Source organism: Octopus bimaculoides, chromosome 19 (genome assembly GCF_046866305.1).
Source record: "Octopus bimaculoides isolate indiv1 chromosome 19, ASM4686630v1, whole genome shotgun sequence".
Taxonomy (NCBI): Eukaryota; Metazoa; Mollusca; class Cephalopoda; order Octopoda; family Octopodidae; genus Octopus; species Octopus bimaculoides.
The window spans coordinates 55,354,930-55,375,174 of NC_142946.1; the positions used below are offsets into that span (position 1 = coordinate 55,354,930).

Sequence of the window (20,245 nt, forward strand, 5' to 3'; positions counted from 1 at the left end):
TGTGTAAAAGAGAGTAAGGGTAGATGTGTACATGTACATGATACAATTTGTATGTTTATGATTGTGTGTCTATATCTATGTGAAAGAATAACAATGTGTGAGTGTGTGTGAGAGAGAGAGAGAGAAAGAGAGAGAGAGAGAGAGATTGAGATTATTATCATTTTACCATCCACTTTCTGATACATGCATGGGTCCAATAGAATTTATTGAGGCAATGTTTTTGGCAAGATGCCCTTCCTATCACCAACATTTACCTATTTTCAAGCAAAGTAATATTTCCTCTATGGCCAGATATGATTTTATAGAATAATTAAAACAATCATGTGATGTCAAGACAAGGATACACACATACACCACCAGCTTCTTTCAGTTTCTGTCTACTAAATCCACTCGTAAGGCTTTTGTTGGCCTGGAGCTATAGTAAAAGACACTTGCCCAAGGTGCTATGAACCTGGAATCATGTGGCTGGGACGCAAACATGTTTTTATAGCAAACATAATGACACTGCCTATGTGGTGTCATTTTACATTCCATGAAAACACTTTCAAGACATGAAAGGGCAAGAAACACACAAACACACACACTACACAAACGATGAGCCTCTATTCAGTTTCTGTCAACAAATTTAACTCGCAAAATTTTGGTTAACTTGAGGCTATAGTAGGCTGACACTTGCTCACAGTCCTACACAGAAGGAACGAAGCCAAAATCACATGGGTGCAAAGCAATCTTTTTAAACCACACGGCTATGCCTGTGACTTACACACACACACACACAGATCTACACCATTTATCTTTTAGCTGTTTCAGTCATTTCAGGCATTCTCCTTTGTTGAACTGCTAAGTTACAGGGACGTAAACTCACCAACACCAGTTGTTAAGCAGTAGTGTGGGGGGGGGGGACAAACACAGACAGACACAGACACATATATGATGAACTTCTTTCAGTTTCCATCCACCAAATCCACTCACAAGGCTTTGGTTGGCTTGGGGCTATAGTAGAAGGCACTTGCCCAAGGTACCATGCAAAGGGACTGAACCCAGAACCATGTGATTGGGAAGCAAGTGTCTTACCACACAGCTGTGTGTGTGTGTGTGTGTGTGTGATTTGACAATATAAGCATCAGTATGGGCCAGCAAAGAGCAACAGGTCCCAGTGGAAATGACAAATCAGACATCTATCACTTTCTGTGAGACTGTTATATTAACACTACAGAGCACTCACCATGATAATGGCTGCATTTATGTTCGCAATAATATATGCATGCATGTAAGTACGTATTTTAACATTATTTAACCCTGGGTTAACCTTAGTCAAGCAGACCTAAGATTAATGACATTTTGGTCCTGACTATCTTGCCTGTTTGTATACTCGAAGCAACACCAAGACAGTAGTGCGTGATTTGGTTGCTATTTCTAGCTAGTCAATTGATATTGTAGAGACTCCCTCAATGACTTAAGCAGATACTCCCTATCTGGCTCAAGCATATATATATATATGTATATATATATATATATATATGTATATATATATATGTATATGTATATATATATATATTGTGTGTGTGGATGTGAGAATTTGTGTACACAAAGCTACTTCTGCCCTTATTAGAACCCTTTCGACAACCAAATATAAATAAAAGGAAAGCAAGAGAAATATATATAAGAGAGAGAAAGAGAGAGAGAGGAGGAAAGAAAGAAAAAGAGAGGGAAAGAGAATGGGAAAGCCCCCAAAGTTGGTACTACCTCATGTTGTTGTGTAACTCCTTATTGCCCGAAATCCAACAAATCCTATGCACAGCTGTGCTGACGCAGGACAGGCACCATTTAGTTGCAGCTGCCGTTTTGTACCGTTGTTGGCAATGCTGTGTTGCCATTCAATAGCCACAGTTGTAATGAGAGAGAGAGAGAGAGAGAGAGAGACAGAGAGAGAGAGAAGGGGAGGTAGGACATAAAGGCAAGAATAAAAAGGGAGTATGTAGAGTATACGGGTGGAAGAAAAAGGTGGTGAGAAAGAGAGGGACAAACGAGTCACCAATGAGAGAGAGAGAGAGAGAAGGCAGTGGTCATAGGTGAGAAAGAGAGAAATGTAGAGAGAATGAATGGGAGAGAAAAACAGGAAGAGGGAGAGAGAGAGAGTGAGAGAGAGAGAGAGAGAGTGAGAGAGAGAGAAAAGAATGCTTGGTGAAGAAAGAAAGGAGACAGAAAAATAAAAATAAAATAACGAAGGAAGAACAGCATAGAGAAAAATAATCAATCGATAGCTGGATGTGGGTGGTGAGTAGTAGTGGCAGTGATGATGGCAAAAGAGAGGGTGGTTGGTCTTGATGATGATGATGATGGTGGTGGTGGTGGTGGTGGTGGTGGTGGTGGTAATAGTAAGTGTTCTTTCCACTGCACAAGTTGCATCAAACCAATCAGAATTTCAGCCGAGACGGAAATTTCAGAGACACACAATTATTGGTTGGATCCAAACAACAAAGAGAGAAAAGTAACAACAACCACAGCAGTAGTTCGATGATGGAACTTACATGTAACTGCTTGACCTGTTAGAAATAGCAGCCAAACTTTCCTCAAATTACACTCTGCCACTTTATAAAGAGGAAGTTCTTGTTGGGGAACATAGTGTGAAGACATTGATATCCTGTGTCTGAGGAAACAAATTGTGAGCGGTGGTGGTGGTGGTGGTGGTGGTGGTGAGGGGTCACCACCTTTGGTTATAGATTTACTTAAGTAATAGGGAGGGTGCGCGATCAAAAGAACAACAACAGTATCTACACCCATAACCACAACATCCGTTTTAAACAGAAATGCAACATCCACAACTTCTACTGCAACAATTACAAGAACAGTTACCAAGCACAGTAACAACCATAAGTGTAACTGATACAGCTGCAACAGTAGGAACATCAGCAAGACAAAAAGAAAAACCGAAAAGACCAAGATCAGAAAGAAACAAATAGAGAGAGTGAGAGTGAGAATGAGAGAGAAGAGCTAGAAAATATAAGAAAAGTAAAAAGTTATGATTATGACATTGATGATGTAATATGGTGGAATTAATCCATAAATGGATTTGACGATAGCAGAGAAGATGAGAGACAATGACTGTGGTCCAAGAGAGAAAAAGTGGGGATAAAAGAGAGGAGAGAGAGAGAGATTGAAGTTGTGATCCATGAAGAGAGGGTGGGGATTAAGGGAGGAGGAGGGGCAGACTAGAGGACTGTGGGGGTAATGAGGGAGGAGCAGGGAGAGAACTGCAGGACAGAATTGATCCTTAAGAAGGGAAGTGCGGGGGGGGGGGGGGAGTGGAATTAAAAGACTGTGAGATGATGTACAGTGTAGAGATATTGAATCTAAGAGAACAACAATACTGCAACCACATACCAACAAACACGCATACAGATAGCAACACACACGCACACAGATACATGCACAAATATCACCACACACACACACACAAATATCAATACATTCACCAACACACCATGCTATATGATAAAGGGTATGGTGGTAGTGGGGGTACTGGTGGCTTAGATGGTGAATGTGGGGGGGGGGGGGTGAGATGTCCAGATGATAGTGGCAGTAGTAGTAGTAGTGTTGGGTGTTTGTGTTTGTGGGTAGTAGTGGTGGTGCTAGGGTTAGTGATAGGGGTATAGGATATGATGAAAGTGCTAGTGGTGGTGAGTGGGATGCTGTGGTGGGGTGGTGGTACTGGGATGTCTAAATACTTCATCAAATCAATACAGTTAAGCATCCCCAGTAAAGACTGGTTGATCATCAAATTAAATTACATTCTAAAGCAACCACATCAAATCTCATATCAATGACATCAATTCCCTAGTATATTACAGCTATTTTCTGCATTGGCTATATCTGTTCCTCTTCCTTCACCAGCCTATGATTACTGTAATTAAATACAATTAGAGAAAACTGTCATATTGTAAACCTGTTAAACCCACATAAGCATGGAACAATACATCTTAAAGTGATATGATGATGATGATGATGATAGCAAGGCAATGACAATGGTAATGAAGATGATGATGATGATGATCATCGACAGTAATGAGAATATTAAGAGGAAAGGAGAGACAATGACAACAACAATAGCAATGATGTTGATGTTGGCACTAGTCAGAGGAAGGCTAAAGATGACAGCAATGACACCACTGCTGCCATCTGATGATAATAATTAGAACAACAACAACAACGATGATGATGATAATGATAAAAGCAACAACTATACAGGAGGAGGAGGAGGCCACCGCCACCACCACCACCACCACCACAACTACTACAGTCAGCTTTTAATATCTGTCAATAGTGGGGTCGATGAATTAAGTACCAGTTGCCCACTGGGGTTCATCTAATCAACTTCCCCCCCATCACCACCAAAAAAATTTCAGGCCTCATGCTTAGAGTAGAAAAGAATATCTGTCAATAGTTCAGCCACACTGCTAGATCTATTCCCCATTACAACATCCAACAGATGATGTTCACAGCATCTTAGATATCCAGACCTTTATTTAACCATTCAATTGTGCAAACATGTTTAACAGTGGGTAGCTGCAGACAATAGATCCATAATATTGTGAAGTTCCTTTAACCAAATTCCTATGAAATTAAATATGTGAGAGTAAAAAGGTCACAAAACTTAAAATAAATGAATAAATTCAGGAGTAATAAGTGAAGCCTACCTAGTGGTTCCAAGAGAAACCATGTGGCATAGTTTCTCAGTAAGGTTTTAAACTAGCTAAGCCTGACACAATCTGGGATGCCATTTAAAATAACAATATATGAGTCAGATGAAGGATAATAGGAGGAGAGGGGGAAACAACCATTGAAGATGGAAGGCATATAAAAAAAAATCAATCTCCAATTTGTTTATTGTGAGGAAATATTTCTAATAAATGTCAGCTGACAATATGGTGTGCGTTACCAAGTAGTTACAGGAACACTGCTCTGAACATTGCCCACTGTCCTCTCTACATTTTCACCTACATTTCCATCAGCCTGTCTGCCTACCTACGTACTTACTTACATACATCTTCCTGTCTTGGGTTTTCAGTTCTTGATGTCATTGTGGCACACTGCATTATATTGGAGTCCATCCCCACTCAGGTCAGACCATAGCTGATTTCTTTGGAGAGAGAGAGGGAGAGGGAGAGGGAGAGAGAGAGAGAGAGAGAATGTGTGTGTGTGTGTGTGTAAGTAAGGGATAACAGCCAGAGTAATTGTGAAAATCCCATCTTTGTATAATTCAAAGTTAAGGAGCTTGTTCTCTAATTTTTTTTTATAACTGTTCGGTGTGATATCAGGGAGATTTAGCTGTTATTTCCAGCAAGTTGAGAGGCCACACAGAAATTCCCTCATTGGCTTCATGTTAAGTAGATGTAACATCTTAGTATTACGACAAAATAAAATTAAAAAATTTTTTTAAATGAAGCAATTTCTTAAATAGTCATGATGAATGTTTAAATACAAGAGTCAAAGTATTTTACTGCCAATGGACAATTAGTGAACTCCATGGCTCTAAAATGGAAACCATTCCAGTCTTTACAGTCTTGATGTTATTTATATGACTATTTCCTAGATAGATTAAAATTGGAACACAAAAGCATCTGGTTTCCCTTAACTACTACATTTTAATATCAGTTCAAATTCACTGTTTCTATAAATGCAGAAAATAATGGTAGCAGCTGTAGTTTTAATGCCACTATCTCCTTTCCTTCAATATTTTGTGATGATTTAATCAGTCAGCTGTCTTGTTTAATTTGGCTAAAATTCAAAATATCAGACATTAATTTTAAGAATGCCATGTTACTATCTCTTTTGACAGCCCTCTGCTTTTTTTAACATTTCATTATCATAATAATTATCATTATCATTATTATTTTTAAGGTGGCGAGCTGGAAGAATTGTTAGCACACCAGGCAAAATGCTTCGTGGCATTTCATCCGTCTATGATCTGTGTTCAAATTTCACCGAGGTTGACTTTGCCTTTCATCTTTTCAGGGTCAATAAAAGAAGTGCTAGTTGAGCCCTGGGCTCAATGTACTCAACTTCCCTCCTGCCCTGAAATTACTAGCCTCATACCAAGGAAGGGTCGATTAGATCTGTCCTAGTGCTGGACTGGTAGATTATTTCATCAACACTTAGAAAAGTAAAAGGCAAAGTCGATCAAAAATAACTGTTTCTCATATAGGCAAAAGTTCAGTAGTTTGAGGATTGGTTGATTATATCAATCCAATACTTATTTGGTCTTCTGATCCTCTTAGAACACAAGAAGAAATAGGTGATGCAGAGAATCACACGGGAGAAGAGAGAAGCAATGATTTTTAGCTTTAAAATACGACAAAACAATATAAACGATCACCTTTTATTAAATTGTACTTTACTATCTTAAATAGAATGGCATATTGAATAACATATCCTGAAACAGAACGTACAGTCATTTACTTCATCAATCGCAAAAGGACTAAAGGCCAGGTTGGCTCAGTAATAATAAGTGTTTCTAACAAATGGACAAGCTCTAGGATCTGAATTCAGATTGTAGAGCTAGAATGAATATGGCAAAGCATTTTCCCCAATGCTCTATAACGATTCCGCCAATCTATATTGCCTTTAACCCTTTAGCATTCAGATTTCTCTGTCAAATGTAATGCCCACTTATTCACACTGATATAAGTTAGTCATGCCTTACTTTGTAGCTTTGAGATTTCAATGATGTGATTGTTTATTTTCAGAATAATATTGTAGTTAAGTGAGAGGCCGGATGTGGCCAGTTTAAATACTAAAGGGTTAATAGTTGTTTCTAACATAAGTAGGACTGAAGTGTTTGGGGGAGAGGAGATAGTCAATTACATTGACTCTAGTCCTTTATTTTATTGACCCCTAAAGATGAAAGACCAAGTTGATCTAATAATTGTTTCAAATTTTGAGACAAAACCAGCAATGTTTTTTTTTGGGGGGGGGGCTACTCATTTACATTAAATCCACTGCTCATCTGGTATTTATTTTATCAACCCCAAAATAATTATTTCAATTTTTTGCCTCAAGGGCATCTTGGGGTAGGTGGGGATGAGTCGGTTACATTGACCCCAGTGTTTAACTGGTACTTATTTTATCCACCTCAAAAGGACGAAAGGCAAAGTTGACCTTGGTAGAATTTGGGCTCAGAACGTAGCGACAGTTGAAATGCTGCTAAGCATTTCTTCCAGCATGCTAAGGATTCTGCCAGCTCGCCGCCTTATCAATCCCAAAATAACGAAAGGCAAAGATGATGTTGGTGGCATATGAACTCAGAATGTAAAGACCCAAGAGAAATGCTGCTAAGCATTTTGTCCAACTCACTAATAATTCTGCCAGCTCACCACTTTCACTAGATCCAATAATAGCAATGTTTTCTGGCAATGAGATTGGGGAGACAGAGGATAGTCAATTTCATCATTTCCCTCCCTCCCCCCTTCCTCCCCAACAATCGACTGATATTTAGTTTATTGATTCTGGAAAGATGAAAAGAAAAGTTGAATGATAACAATAAAAAGTGTTTCTAACTTAGGCACAAGGCCAGCATTTTTGAAGGGAGAGGGTCAGTCGATACCATTCACTCTAGTACTTGACTGGGACTTTATTGTAGTGACCCCACCCCCATAGGGATGGAAAGTAAAGTTGACCTTGTTGCAATCTGAACCTACAACAACAGTCATCAGAAATACAAGGCATTTTGTCTGATTATTCTAACAACTTTACCGATCCACTGCTCTTATAACAACAATAATAATTATCAAGAAAACTATGGTAAAATTTTATAAGCCTTTCTAGGAACCAGAAGATAATCTTTACCAAAGAGTTTAAAAGGGTTTTCCAGTGATGTGGGTCCTGAAACAGTTTTTGTCAATTGTTCAAGCTACGAAGTAGTGGCACACACACACACATAGACTCACTGGGTTTCTTTTTAAAACTTGAATATCTAGTGAAGCCAATATTCCCAATTAGTAGTTTTTTAGTGTTTTTTTTTTTTATATGATAATAGAAATAAATGAAAACCTGACCAAGAATGTTTTTTTCTTTTGCTTTGTTTTGTTTTTAGTAAAAGGAGGGCAGTGGACAAACATTACACATCACACACCAGAGTTAATTAGAAATTCAGAGAAAGCAATTGAGGTGATGGTAGTGGGTGGAGTATCCATAGAGGAGACTAGTAGGTGGTCAACAAACAAGCAGTGGCTCATTAGTATATATTGTGAAATAGCTGAATGATAATGAGATAACAAGTCAATAATGGAAAATACTCTCCTAACATCACACCCTATCCTGTCTTAACGTCCGCAATGCTATATTTAGCATATCATATGGAATCTATACAGTATAGTGTAGTGTAAGCTTTCTACTCTTTTCCCCTGATGTATTAATTCATAGCTCTGAAATTGCTCATGTATAATTAGATATATTTATTTATTCTGGGTCAGATTAAAAGCAATAGTTATGATGATGGTGGTGGTAGTGGTGGTGGTGGTGCAACTGGTACTGCTAGTTGCAGTAATGGCTGCAGTGATGGTAGTATTGCTAGTAATGTTTTCAAGATTTCACTGTATTTTACTTTGGAGAAATCTTTCCACATACTTGCTGCGAAATGGCTGCCATTTCTTAAAGAGGATGGCAAGCAAAGTAAAGAGTCCAGCTGAAGGATATTAGAAAATTCCTGCAGAACAATATCAGACCAAAGTGACTTGCTTGTTTCGTATCATTTGGTAATGGCATAATTCAGCTTATTTTCTCATTAACCCTTTTGTTACTGTATTTAATTTGAGATGTGCTGTTTTTCTCTCAATTATTTAAAATATAACAAAGAATTTAGTAAAATAACTTGGTTATCATTAAGCTAGTGTTAGGAACATTAATTGTGACTAAAGTTTGGTGGAAGATTTTAATTCAAAACTTATGAAAACAAGACATTTGTACTACAGAGCCAGAGCTGGCTTCAGCTGGGTTGGTATCAAAAGGGTTAAGCAAAGAATGTTAGATTCACCAGCTCAGCAGCTGTGATAGAGATACAAGCTATGTGAATCTGATAGACACCATCTCAACAGTTGTGGTCAGAGATACAAGCTCAGTAGCCATGGATACAAGCTCAGTGGCTGTGGACATCAGTTCAGCAGTTATGGTAGAGGCCATAGCTAAAAACACTATTCCATCTAGTTATTTCATTCATCTTGGTACTAACCTACATTTTTTGACACATAAATTTCTGCTGAAGTTTAAATAGTAATAAAGTACCAGAAAATACCTTGTGATATTTCTTATGGCTTATTACATTCTGAGTTCAAATCACACCAGGATCAACTTTGTCTGTTCTCATTCTGGAGTGATAAAATCAAGTACACCACTCAATGCTTTGAGTAACCCCTCCCTTTAAAACTGTTGGCCTTGTGTCAGAATCAGAAACCAATATTATTATTGTTATTAATAAGGCAATGTGTTAGCAAAATTGTAAGTGTAGACAAAATGCTCAGTGGCATTTCTTCCGGCTCTTAACATTCTGAGTTCAATTTCAACCAAAATTAACTTAGCCTTTCAATCTTTTGGGGTTGACAAAATAAAGTACCTGACAAGTATTGGGGTTGATATATAAAGGACTGGATGGATAGTCATGGCTAGAGTGCCTTTGATCAAAGGTCTGCTCAATGATAACAAACAGATGAGGAATGACAAGTAGAAACAGTGAAAGGCTTTGGTTGGCCTGAGGCTCTAGCAGATGACACTTGTCCAAGGTGCCAAGCAGTGGGACTGAACTCAGAACCATGTAGTTGAGAAGCAAGATCCTCACCACACAGCCATGCCTGTGCCTACTGTATCCAATTTACTATTTTGCTTGCATGGGCCCCTCCTGCCTGGAGTCACATGGACCTTGATTGAGAACCACTGATCTAAATGCTTGCAATAGAGCACACTCCATTGAAAGCATCTAAGTGCCAGGTGGGGCATGGTGGTTTAAACCAGGTAGTGAATTTAGTCTACAACACAAGGAAAGGAACTCTCTCTTTGACAGACTTCACAACAGTTTCTGTTACCCAAATTTTCACTCATAAGGCTTTAGTTGACTCAAAGCTATGGTAGAGGAGACTTGTCCAAGAGGTCATACAATGTGATTGAACCTGAAATCACATATTTGAAACCACACCTACACAATCATGCCAGCATCCATTATGAAGTTGGGATTGTGGTAAAGATGCTGTACTTCCTGTTACTGTTTGCTATAGATATGAATAGATCTCAAAAGATGGGATTACTATCAATATAGGTCTTCATTAATATATTAATTTCCTTCCATAATTAACAGTTGGAGTCATAATTACATGTTTCCATCTCCCATCTCTTCCTTCTTCATTTGTCACCTGATATTCAAATCCTTGGGAAAATATATAAGGAAAGGCTATAAAAAGCTATGAAGTTTCTCACTAGCATCATCGTCATCAACAGCAATTATTATTATTATTATTATTATTATTTTTATATTTCTTTCTCATTTCGGCAAAAGACCAGCAGCTCCAAGGTAGATGTAAAGTACCAGTAAAATACTGTAATTGAAACAGCTGACTAGTCTACTGCTCCCAAAATTTCAGGCCTTGTGTTTGCTAGAGACAATTATCATTATTGCAATATTTTGTTATGTCAATAGTTCAAATTCCAACAGGAACATGTTTGCCTTCCATCCTTGCAGTTTCAATATATCAAGTGACTGTAATATACTGAGGTTGATTTAATCAATTCTTCCCTCTTCCAAAAATTTCTGGCTCAGTACCAGTGCTAAAATTGAAAACCATGCAATATTCCATCCACATTACAACCAAGAATTTAATCTATCACAGGTTTGGATGTTCAACATCCAAGCCATGCACCATCTACAGATCACATCTGTATTCTACACCATTTGCAAACCAATGAAATAAACCAAAGCCTTTAGTAAATACAGTTCTTGTCAAACTGTGTATCATTCACCAGAACCAAAACCCACCCCATTACACATAACTGAAGTCCTTCACTTAACAAAAGTCAATAATCAGGAGGTTTGATTGCAGAATGGCATCAAATATGAGAAAAACCTCCCAGCTAAAAAGGGAACACATATTTTCTCAAAATCCCTAACAGTAATGAAGGGTAGGAACCAGAAAAGAAACCTGCAATATTACTCATAGAAAACCAATATAAAATACTATGAAGTAATGATCCAACAGATGAAACATTAACTGTCCTTCAATCTTCAAAAACTAAAACCTCCTTATAGAAACATCTTTACACAAATTAACCAAAGAATCTAATTGAAAAAGAAAACCATGAAAAAAATCATTACTAATAACAAAAGTTAATCATAGTATGGTAACTAAAAGCTGGCAGCTAACAGATTAGAAATAATTATATTGGCTCTAAATTCCATCAACATTAGTTATTCTAAGCCAACACATTTGAAAACCAAACCTAATGTTAATACTCACTGCAGTTTCAGAGAATTAAGCCGAGGCAAATAGAATAACAAGAAGCTTACAATTTTTTAAGGGGTCACATTGACATTAACAAATCATTCTGATCTTCTTGCTGTGTTCTGTCAATAAGATAGAGGGCAGATAGATTTTAGATGACTGTCAGTTTCCAAGGTGGTGCCAAAGGCTGGATAAACCAGAAAATCCAATAATTTCTTTCTAATAGTTTTGCCCAACAGCATCTCGCATTTTAATCTAAGATCTGATTCATTTGTCTCATGGTTTATATTTTGGTAATAAGAAATGCCAACTTGATTCTACAAATGGTAATGAGTAAGGAACCCTCATCTCATGTTGCCATTTGCTGACCTGCTTTGGTGTTTAACTTACTAGAAGGAATGAATGCCATAAAGAAAAAAAAAAAAAAAAAATCCCAAAAGTCACAGAAAATGGTTTTACAGATATTATTATTACTATTATTATTATTATTTGTTTGTTTGTAAAAAAAAAACACTAATAAGTTTGACCTTTTCCATTTGAGAAGAATGAAAAAGTCCAGGAAACTTTCAGATATTCAATGTCTGCTTGCTGTGCTAATGTTACATTATTAATTCTTTTTTTTCTTCTTTTTTTGGGTTTTTTTTTACTATATTTCTCGTGAAATATGCAGCTTTTGTTTCAGTTAATTTTGAAAATAATGAAGCATTTAGTAAAATAATTGTCACTAATTAACCTGCTGTTTGAAACATGAGTTAACATTAAATTTTGATAGAAGGAAGGTTTTAATTTAGATGGTGGGGGGGATAAACATAGACACAAATATATGTAACAGGCTTCTTTCAGTTTCTATCTACCAAATCCATTCACAATGCTTTGGTTGGCCTGAGGTTATAGAAGACACTTGCCCAAGGTGCCACACAGTGGGACACAAACACACCCACACAGATATATAACATCAGCATTGTTTTAATGTCCACTTTTCCACGCTCACATGGGCCCAATGGAATTTATTGAGGCAGATTTTCTATGGCCAAATGCCCTTCCTGTCAACAATCCTCATTTGTTTCCAAGTAAGGTAATATTTTCCCCCACGGCGATATACAACCTCACTCACGGGATGTGACTCAACCTAGGCTGAAGAAGACACTTGCTCAAAGCAGAATCAAATCTGAAAACACTGGGCTGCTTATGGTAGGATGAAATCTGAAACCACTGGGCTGTTAAGTGTACCTCTTGCCAGCTCTGCTCAAGGAGACTCCGAAGTTGCAGATATCCAATGAAATAGCTAAGGGAGCAGTCAATAGCAGGTCTTAAATCTGGGCATTTGTATATATATGTATATAGTATTCACATAACACCAGCATGTTATGCACATGGCATCAGATATACACTGTGCCATTTGGGTCAATTTGCAGCAATTGATTGGTCAATACTCTAGCTACCATTCGATCTTAATTGTAGATATGTCACAGGATTTAGATATAGAGTATATTAAGAGATTTAGTGAGAGAGTTCATTAAGAGATTTAGTGAGAGAGTTCATTAAGAGATTTAAGTGCAGAGTTATTAAGAGATTAAAAAAGTAATGCTATTAAGAAATTTAAAAGGAGAGACTGTTTGCATGGGTCTCTTATGAGGAAGTGAGAGTATATTTCCAAAGTTATGCAATATAGAAGTATAAGAAAGAGTATATCTTTAGCTCTGTCGTTGAGGGAGGAAAGGACCAACAAGACTGAGACTGCCTATGGTTCTTCAATATAAACTTCTTGTTTTAAAGAGGTCTAAAGTAAAGCCGTCAATCAAAATTTCAGGCTAATTTATGTTTCAAACAGTAGTTTAATAATAACAAAATTACTTTAATAAATTTTTCACAATTTTGAAAATTAATTAAAACAAAGGTAGTGTGTTTCATCAGAGATTTGGTTAACAAAAAGGTTAAAGTTTTGATGGTATAGCAATGGGAGAATATATCACCTACAATATTCTGTTACAGAGAGGTGTAAAAGTATATCTTTAAGGCTCATTTACAATGGAAGAAGAGACTAGAGAATATGTATTTAAGGGTGAAGGGAAGATGAGTGTGTATCTTCAAGACTGATGATGAGGGAAAGAGACAGTGTATATTTTCAAGGCTCAGTTTGTGAGGGGGTGGGCACAGAGAGAGATGATATCTTTAAGGTTCTGCTGGTGATATGGGAAGAGAAGTAATATTATCAAGGTTCTGCTTCAGGTAAAGGATGGAAGAGTGTACCTTCAAGGTTCTGTTAGTGAAGGAAGGAGAGAGAGTATATCTTCACAGTTATGCTATAGGGGTGATAAAAGTAATATCTTCAAGGTTCTAACCACAAGATACTGTAGAAGATAAAAATCTGAGAGTCTGCTAGAGGTGATGAAAGAGGAAGCACCAATTATAAGATGATGTCTATATTACTGACATGAAGAAACCTTATTAGTTTAGCTCATCTATACTCTGCATGATGTCTGAGAACAGCAGTCAAAGAATTTCTTGAAATTCTCTTTGGAATTCGATTCAGAAGAAATATTAATAAGCACTGGACTGGATTGGATTGGATTGGTAAGTTAACATAGTTCTTCTCTGCCATGAGATAAAGAATAACAGAGCATCACCAAAAACTATTTACACAAGGACCGTCTTAAAGCTCAAGTTTCAAACACAACTCACAGAGAATATTGTATCACTGCTGCTTCGTTTAACATCTTGCCATTTCTCATCAAACAAGAAATTCAGAGAGAGAGAGAGACAGACAGGCAGAGGGGTAAACTGAAGTTAGTCTTAAAATATTTCATCTACTAAATTGTTATGAGAGGAGAATGTAGGGGTGGGGACAACTTACCTTTCTGCCCTGGTAGATTTCACAGAATTTATGTCGAGGGGGGGGGGGGCAGGGTAATTACCAGGATATAAAGTTAATAAATGATGTATATTTATTTATATTCACATTTGAAATGTACTAAGAATTAAAGGCCACAAAGAGCAGAAAGCAATATAACTACAAGATGTGTGTGTGTGTGTGTGTGTGTGTGTAGCTACAAGCCACACACACACACACACACACACACACCATTCCAATAAATTCAACATCTTTCAAGAATGCATTACCCTCTAGATGTAGAAAATATAAAGAAATGTTAGGTATATGTACATTATTTTCAGTAATGTTCCAAGGAAAGCTATGAAGGTCTTGTTGACTGCATCTTGTCTTAAAAGTATTTGGAATTAAATTGTTTGAAATGATTTGGGGATACATATGTATATGTATGGTTTGAAGGTTATACATACAATTTATATAAACACATCTGAATGTAGGAAAAATAGTGAGGATGTGTAACAGAGTGTATAATATTCATTTCAATCTGCTAACCCATGCTGTCGCTACTCTCAGCTTTTCGGTTCATAGGAGCAATGTCTGAATCATAAGCTTTCAAGTAGTAAATGACGATGACTTGTAAACCCAAACTTCATAAATCACCATCAACCTTTTTTAACTTTTCTTTTTTGTAAAAATAAATAAATCTGGTACTCAAAGTATCAAGGGATTCTTCCATTTAATATTCAACTGTTTTATCATACAGCTTTACATAAAAACAAGTTTACATACATGTGTTTGCCTGTGTATGTGTGTGTATATCGATGTGTGTGTATGAGAGAGAGCTAGAGAGAGAGAGAGAGAGAGAGAGAGATAGAGAGAGATAGAGATACTGCTCAGAGAGCCAGGACATATATTGAATGCTGTTTGCACAAGTAAATGGTTGCGTGTTTGTGTGTATACTTGTGTGTGCACACGTGCGTACATGCATATCAAACAAGCAGCGTAGTGGTGCTGGCAGAGAGATTGAAATCATACTGAAGAGCTGTTGCTGCAGACATACTGACAAAGCCAATAAGTAAATATGATGCATATTACTCCCTCGACTATTGGAGAACTTGAAATGAGTTGGATCGTAGAGTAGACAAACATTTGGCACTTACAAACCAAAGGTCAGTACAACTAACAATGACACAGAGTCGGAGGGCTGCAATAATACACTACTCCCACATCCCAATTAACACTGGCAATAATTAAAACTACATACCATCCTCATCATGATCATTATTTAATGTCCATATTCCCTGTTGGAATGGGTTGGACACTTTGACAGAATCCGATGGGCTGAAGGGTTGCTTCATGCTCCAGTGTCTACACATGGATGCCCTTCCTAGCACCAACCATTTTACAGAGTGTATTGAGAGCATTTTTTGTACTGCCAACACTGACAAATGTGTGGCCTTGATGCCTAAATTAGAAAAATTATTATTATTATTATTATTATTGCTGAGAGCCCAGCTAGGTAGCAGAAAGTGTAGAACAGCAAAAATATATAAGGCATTGTATTGATATAATCAGTAGAACAACAGAGACAATGTAACAGTAGGGAAGAGTTCAAATCCCACTGAAACCAACTTTGCATTTCATTAATCTAGAGTCAATAAAATAAATTACCAGGGAAATACTGGAGTCACTTTTATCAATCTAATGTTCTTTGCTGCTGCATCATCATCATCATCATCGTTATGTGAGTGTCTGGAAGCTGGAGATGTCAATTAAACACTCACTCTCCCCACACCTCTGCCAACCACTAATTCCCTAATTCCATTCTAATTCCAAATCTCATTCAAAAGTCATCTTCATTCTTTTAGAATAAATAAATTAATGATGTTCTCCCCATCCCTACACTGTTTGATTTTTAGTAGCTCAACTCAGGTTTCTGAGTTCAAACGTAACCCATGGATGTCTTTGTTTTTCTTTCTTCCAGAGTTGCTGTTTAACCCCAGATCAAACCTGATAACGCAAACCTATGATTGAAAGTATCTTAGTCATGACCAGCCTGTCTTTTTGTAGATATTTAGGACTAAATTAGCCAATGTATCCTTCCATTTTTAAAATAGCAAAAATGATAGGGGGATGACTTATTTCTAGCAAGTGTAGAGATCATGTAGCTCTTTTATTCTTCAAATGCTGATAAAATGGGTACCAGTAATATACTAGGTTAGTACAATTGACTACAACACTTCCAGTAAAATACTACCACCACCATCATCATTACTTGTCCATCACTTGTTATCTTCATGCATCCCCTTATTGTCTTCCCCCACCATTTCAGTTTCAAGCATCGCTCTTTCCACAGCTTCATCCCTCAATCTGTGAGTGTGTGTGTGTGTGTGCGTGTGCGTGTGTGCGTGTATGTTGTATGCAAGCATGTGGTGTTTGTGTATATTTGTGTGTGCCTGCATGTCTGTATTTATGTAGGCAAATCTGTGTGGATAATGTGTACGAGGCTTTCCTTTATACAGATGATTGTGTGTTATTCAACACAAACACACGCAGGCCGAGACCACCACCACCACCACCGCCGCCGCCGCCGACGCCACTACCACCACCAGGTGATGAAGTGGAGAGAGTAAAAAGGAGATAACTGTTGGAACAACAACAACAAAACAGCCCAAATACCATGGAGTATGTGAAAGGTAACAGACATACCAACACCCTGAAAGCCATATACCTGCTTTGACAGCGAATCAACCCAGAGATAAGGGTGTTTTCTTCCCTACTCCACTCCCCCGTAATCAACCTGACAACAGCCAACATCATATCGCGCGTGTGTGCGGCGGGGGCGGGGAGGGGGAGAACGATGGAGGTAAGAGCCCACCCCCCTCCGGAAGATTTCAGAGATACCATTAATCAACATATCAGCTTCCCCACCACTCGCTTGGCAGCAGTATTCTAGGAAGAAAGGAAAGGTAGGGCTAACGCCAGCCTACATTTATTTGTATGAAACATCGGAAGAGAATGAATTATCTGTCATATGAAGTCAGGTAGTATATGTGGGTGGGTAGGCAGGTAACCTCAAAGAAGTTTTTAAGAACAGTAGGTGCATGGCTCAGTGGTTAGAGCATCGAACTCACAATTATCAGGTAGTGAGTTCGATTCCAGGATTGTTGAATAGGACATTTTCATGTTACTCCAGCTCACTCAGCTGTGCAAATGAGTTGTGACGTCACTGGTGCCAAGCTGTATCGGCCTTTGCCTTGCATAGCATCGGTGGTGTGGAGGGGGGGGGGGGCTGGTATGCATGGACATCTGCTGGTCTTCCATAAACAACCTTGCCCGGACTTGTACCTCGGAGGGTAACTTTCTAGGTGCAATCCCATGGTCATTCATGACCGAAGGTTTTGTTTTTTTTTACCAATGATTGGATTGACAGAACTGTTAACGTTTGGTAACATGCCTTGCAAACATTTAATTACGATTTTTAAAAATTATGTTCTGAGTTCAAATCCTACTGAAGTCAAAACTTTGTCTTTAATCCTTTTTGGGGAGAAAACGATAAAATAAAGTACCAGTCAAGTATATACTGTGGGGTCCTATGCAAATTTCTTGATAAAATGGATGAAATAACATTTTTCTAGTGGAAGACATGTAGCTTTGTGCTTATATAAGAAACCATTATCTGTAGTAGTAGTAGTAGTAGTAGTAGTAGTAGTAGTAGTAGTAGTAGAGGATGTCCAAAAATTACCTTTACAATTTGAAAAAAATCAGCGGGGGGGGGGGGGGGATAAGGATAACTCAGCAGAATTTATTCGAAAACATAGGCAAAGTTTTATTAGAAACATCAGAACACTTCCACGTGGGCTCCATTGGTTACGAAGGAATGGATTGATGGAGCTCAACTTAAATGGATGCAATGAATTATGAAAGTTGTAAAGATAATTTATGAACACCCTGTAGTAGTAGTAGTAGTAGTAGTAGTAGTAATAGTAGTAGTATAGGCTAAAAGGATATTGAAACGAGTATGCAGTTGTATCCACAACACTTCATCAATGCCAGCGAGAGCTTTGAGGGGAGAGGCGAGGAGGGCGAGCCTCTAAAAGTGGAACAAACAATATCGTCGGAGCTCTGTTTAAAATATCTATGGGTCAACTTCAAACTTTCAACCACTGCAGGGTTCGATAACCAAAAGATTAAATATTAACCGTTTCTTGAAACAACAGCAACAATAAGTGGATTTCGCCATGAATCCGAAGAACACCATTATATTCGTCCGATAGATTCTGAGTTTGTAGTCCCAGAAGGATCAATAAATCATATCTGACTGTTAGAGCAAAATTTAACAACATAAAAGCTTCAAATTTTGACACAAGGCCAGCATTTAAAAAAAAAAATTTTGATTAAATTTTTTTTTTTTTAAGAGAAGGGTAATCGATTACATCGATCCCAGTGCTCAACTGGTACTTACTTTATCGACCCTGAAATGATGAAAGGCTAAGTCGGCTTCGGCGGAATTTGAACTCAGAACGTAATGAACAAGTTGGAAGAAATGCCACTAAGAATTTTAATAATAATCGTTATTATTAAAGCCCCAGCATTAATAATAATTTCTTTCAAATATAGCCACAAGGCCAGATATTTTGGAAGTGCTAGTTGATTACATGGACCCTAGTGCTCAATTGGCAACTTATTTTATCGACCCCGAAAAGTCGTCAGTCTTTGAACTCAGAACATAATAAATGAGCCGTAAGAAATATGACAATAAGCATTTAGTCCGACGCGCTACTACTACTATACTAAGCCTCCTTTGGTTATAGTTGCTTAGCCCGGCCGAGTAGCTGTTTCAGCTGAGACTACCCTATCTTTTATTCTATTATTTTTCTCAGAGTGTACATGGGGACCACCTAATCCAACGTCTACGTTTTTAAGACAGGGATAGGAATTGTGTACAATACAACGAATGTCCAGCGTGTATATTATTAGAGGCGGTGATGTCGAAGAAAAGGGTGATTGGAGATGGTACAATAACCTATAACATACACCCATATTATCCAACAATAAAAGACTATCACAGTGTAATCTCTTCGTAGGCCTGTGACTATGCGCTCTCTCTCTCTCTCGCACACACACATACATGCGCACCCACAAATGCGATCAAACGAAATACACGAACTTAAATAGTGAAATAGGTCTCGGAGACTACAATAATTTCTGAATTGAGAACTTCCTCTCAAACACAGAAATACACACATGCATACAGAAACCAACAATAATTGGGTGAGCTCACCCGTATGTAACATACCTTTTATCGCTGAAAAAGGTTCTTCTTTTTTTTTTTTTTTACCCGCCCCCTATCTATATATGGATTAAGAATAAGCTTGATTGACAACTACTGCTACTATTATTGCTAGCAACAAAGTCTTGACACCCCCACCCTCCATACATACATCCATGCGCACATGCACCCAAAATTATTTCTGACATAAGCGTAAGAATTTGAGGATTGGGGTTAGGTTAAATCATATCGACCCCGTGTACTTCATTAGTATCTCATTCTAACGGTCCCGTAGGAATAAAAGGGGAAGTTGACTTCAGTAGCAGATGAACTCTATAACAGAATTTAATATACATTAGATTTTAATTTTGGAGGCAGAGGCGGTGGCGGGATACTACAGGGGGCGAAAAGTATTGTTAAAAGTTTAAGAATAAAAAAAAAAGACGGATACGAAATAAACTCTCTTTCTCAGCCAAGAGTTGCATATAAAGTTAGATACCAATTTGCGTGTGTGTGTGTGTGTGTGTGTGTGATGGCAATTAGCAGTAGCATGGAACATCGACAAGTTTGGTCAGAGAAACAAAAGCGAGTTTTTCACACACACGTAAAAATCAATTCCAGCGAACCCAAGTCCATGATTTCATTTCTGATCCCTGTTGAAAA

General features: G+C 37.8%; 1 protein-coding gene and 1 long non-coding RNA gene across 14 annotated transcripts in view; one reads left to right on the top strand and one right to left on the bottom strand.

Annotated features, from left to right (window-relative positions):
- Positions 1 to 20,245, bottom strand: part of LOC106875408 (serine/threonine-protein kinase PAK 1) — a 190,346-nt gene that overhangs the window by 77,576 nt on the left and 92,525 nt on the right. Inside the window, exon 1 of one of the 12 annotated variants that reach the window (XM_052974726.2) lies at positions 15,575 to 15,594. The exons of 9 other annotated variants lie outside the window; for them this stretch is intronic. Coding sequence is in view for 2 of the 3 variants with exons in the window: in XM_014923520.3 (XP_014779006.1) it covers positions 1,747 to 1,877 (131 nt within the window). In the remaining variant the exon portion in view is untranslated. Of the gene's footprint in view, positions 1 to 1,746; positions 1,913 to 15,574; positions 15,595 to 20,245 lie in introns of those variants that run through there. 2 more of the 12 variants (XM_014923520.3, XM_014923519.3) reach the window with 2 other exon arrangements.
- Positions 1 to 20,245, top strand: part of LOC106875410 (uncharacterized) — a 113,011-nt gene that overhangs the window by 17,627 nt on the left and 75,139 nt on the right. The window lies entirely within an intron of this gene.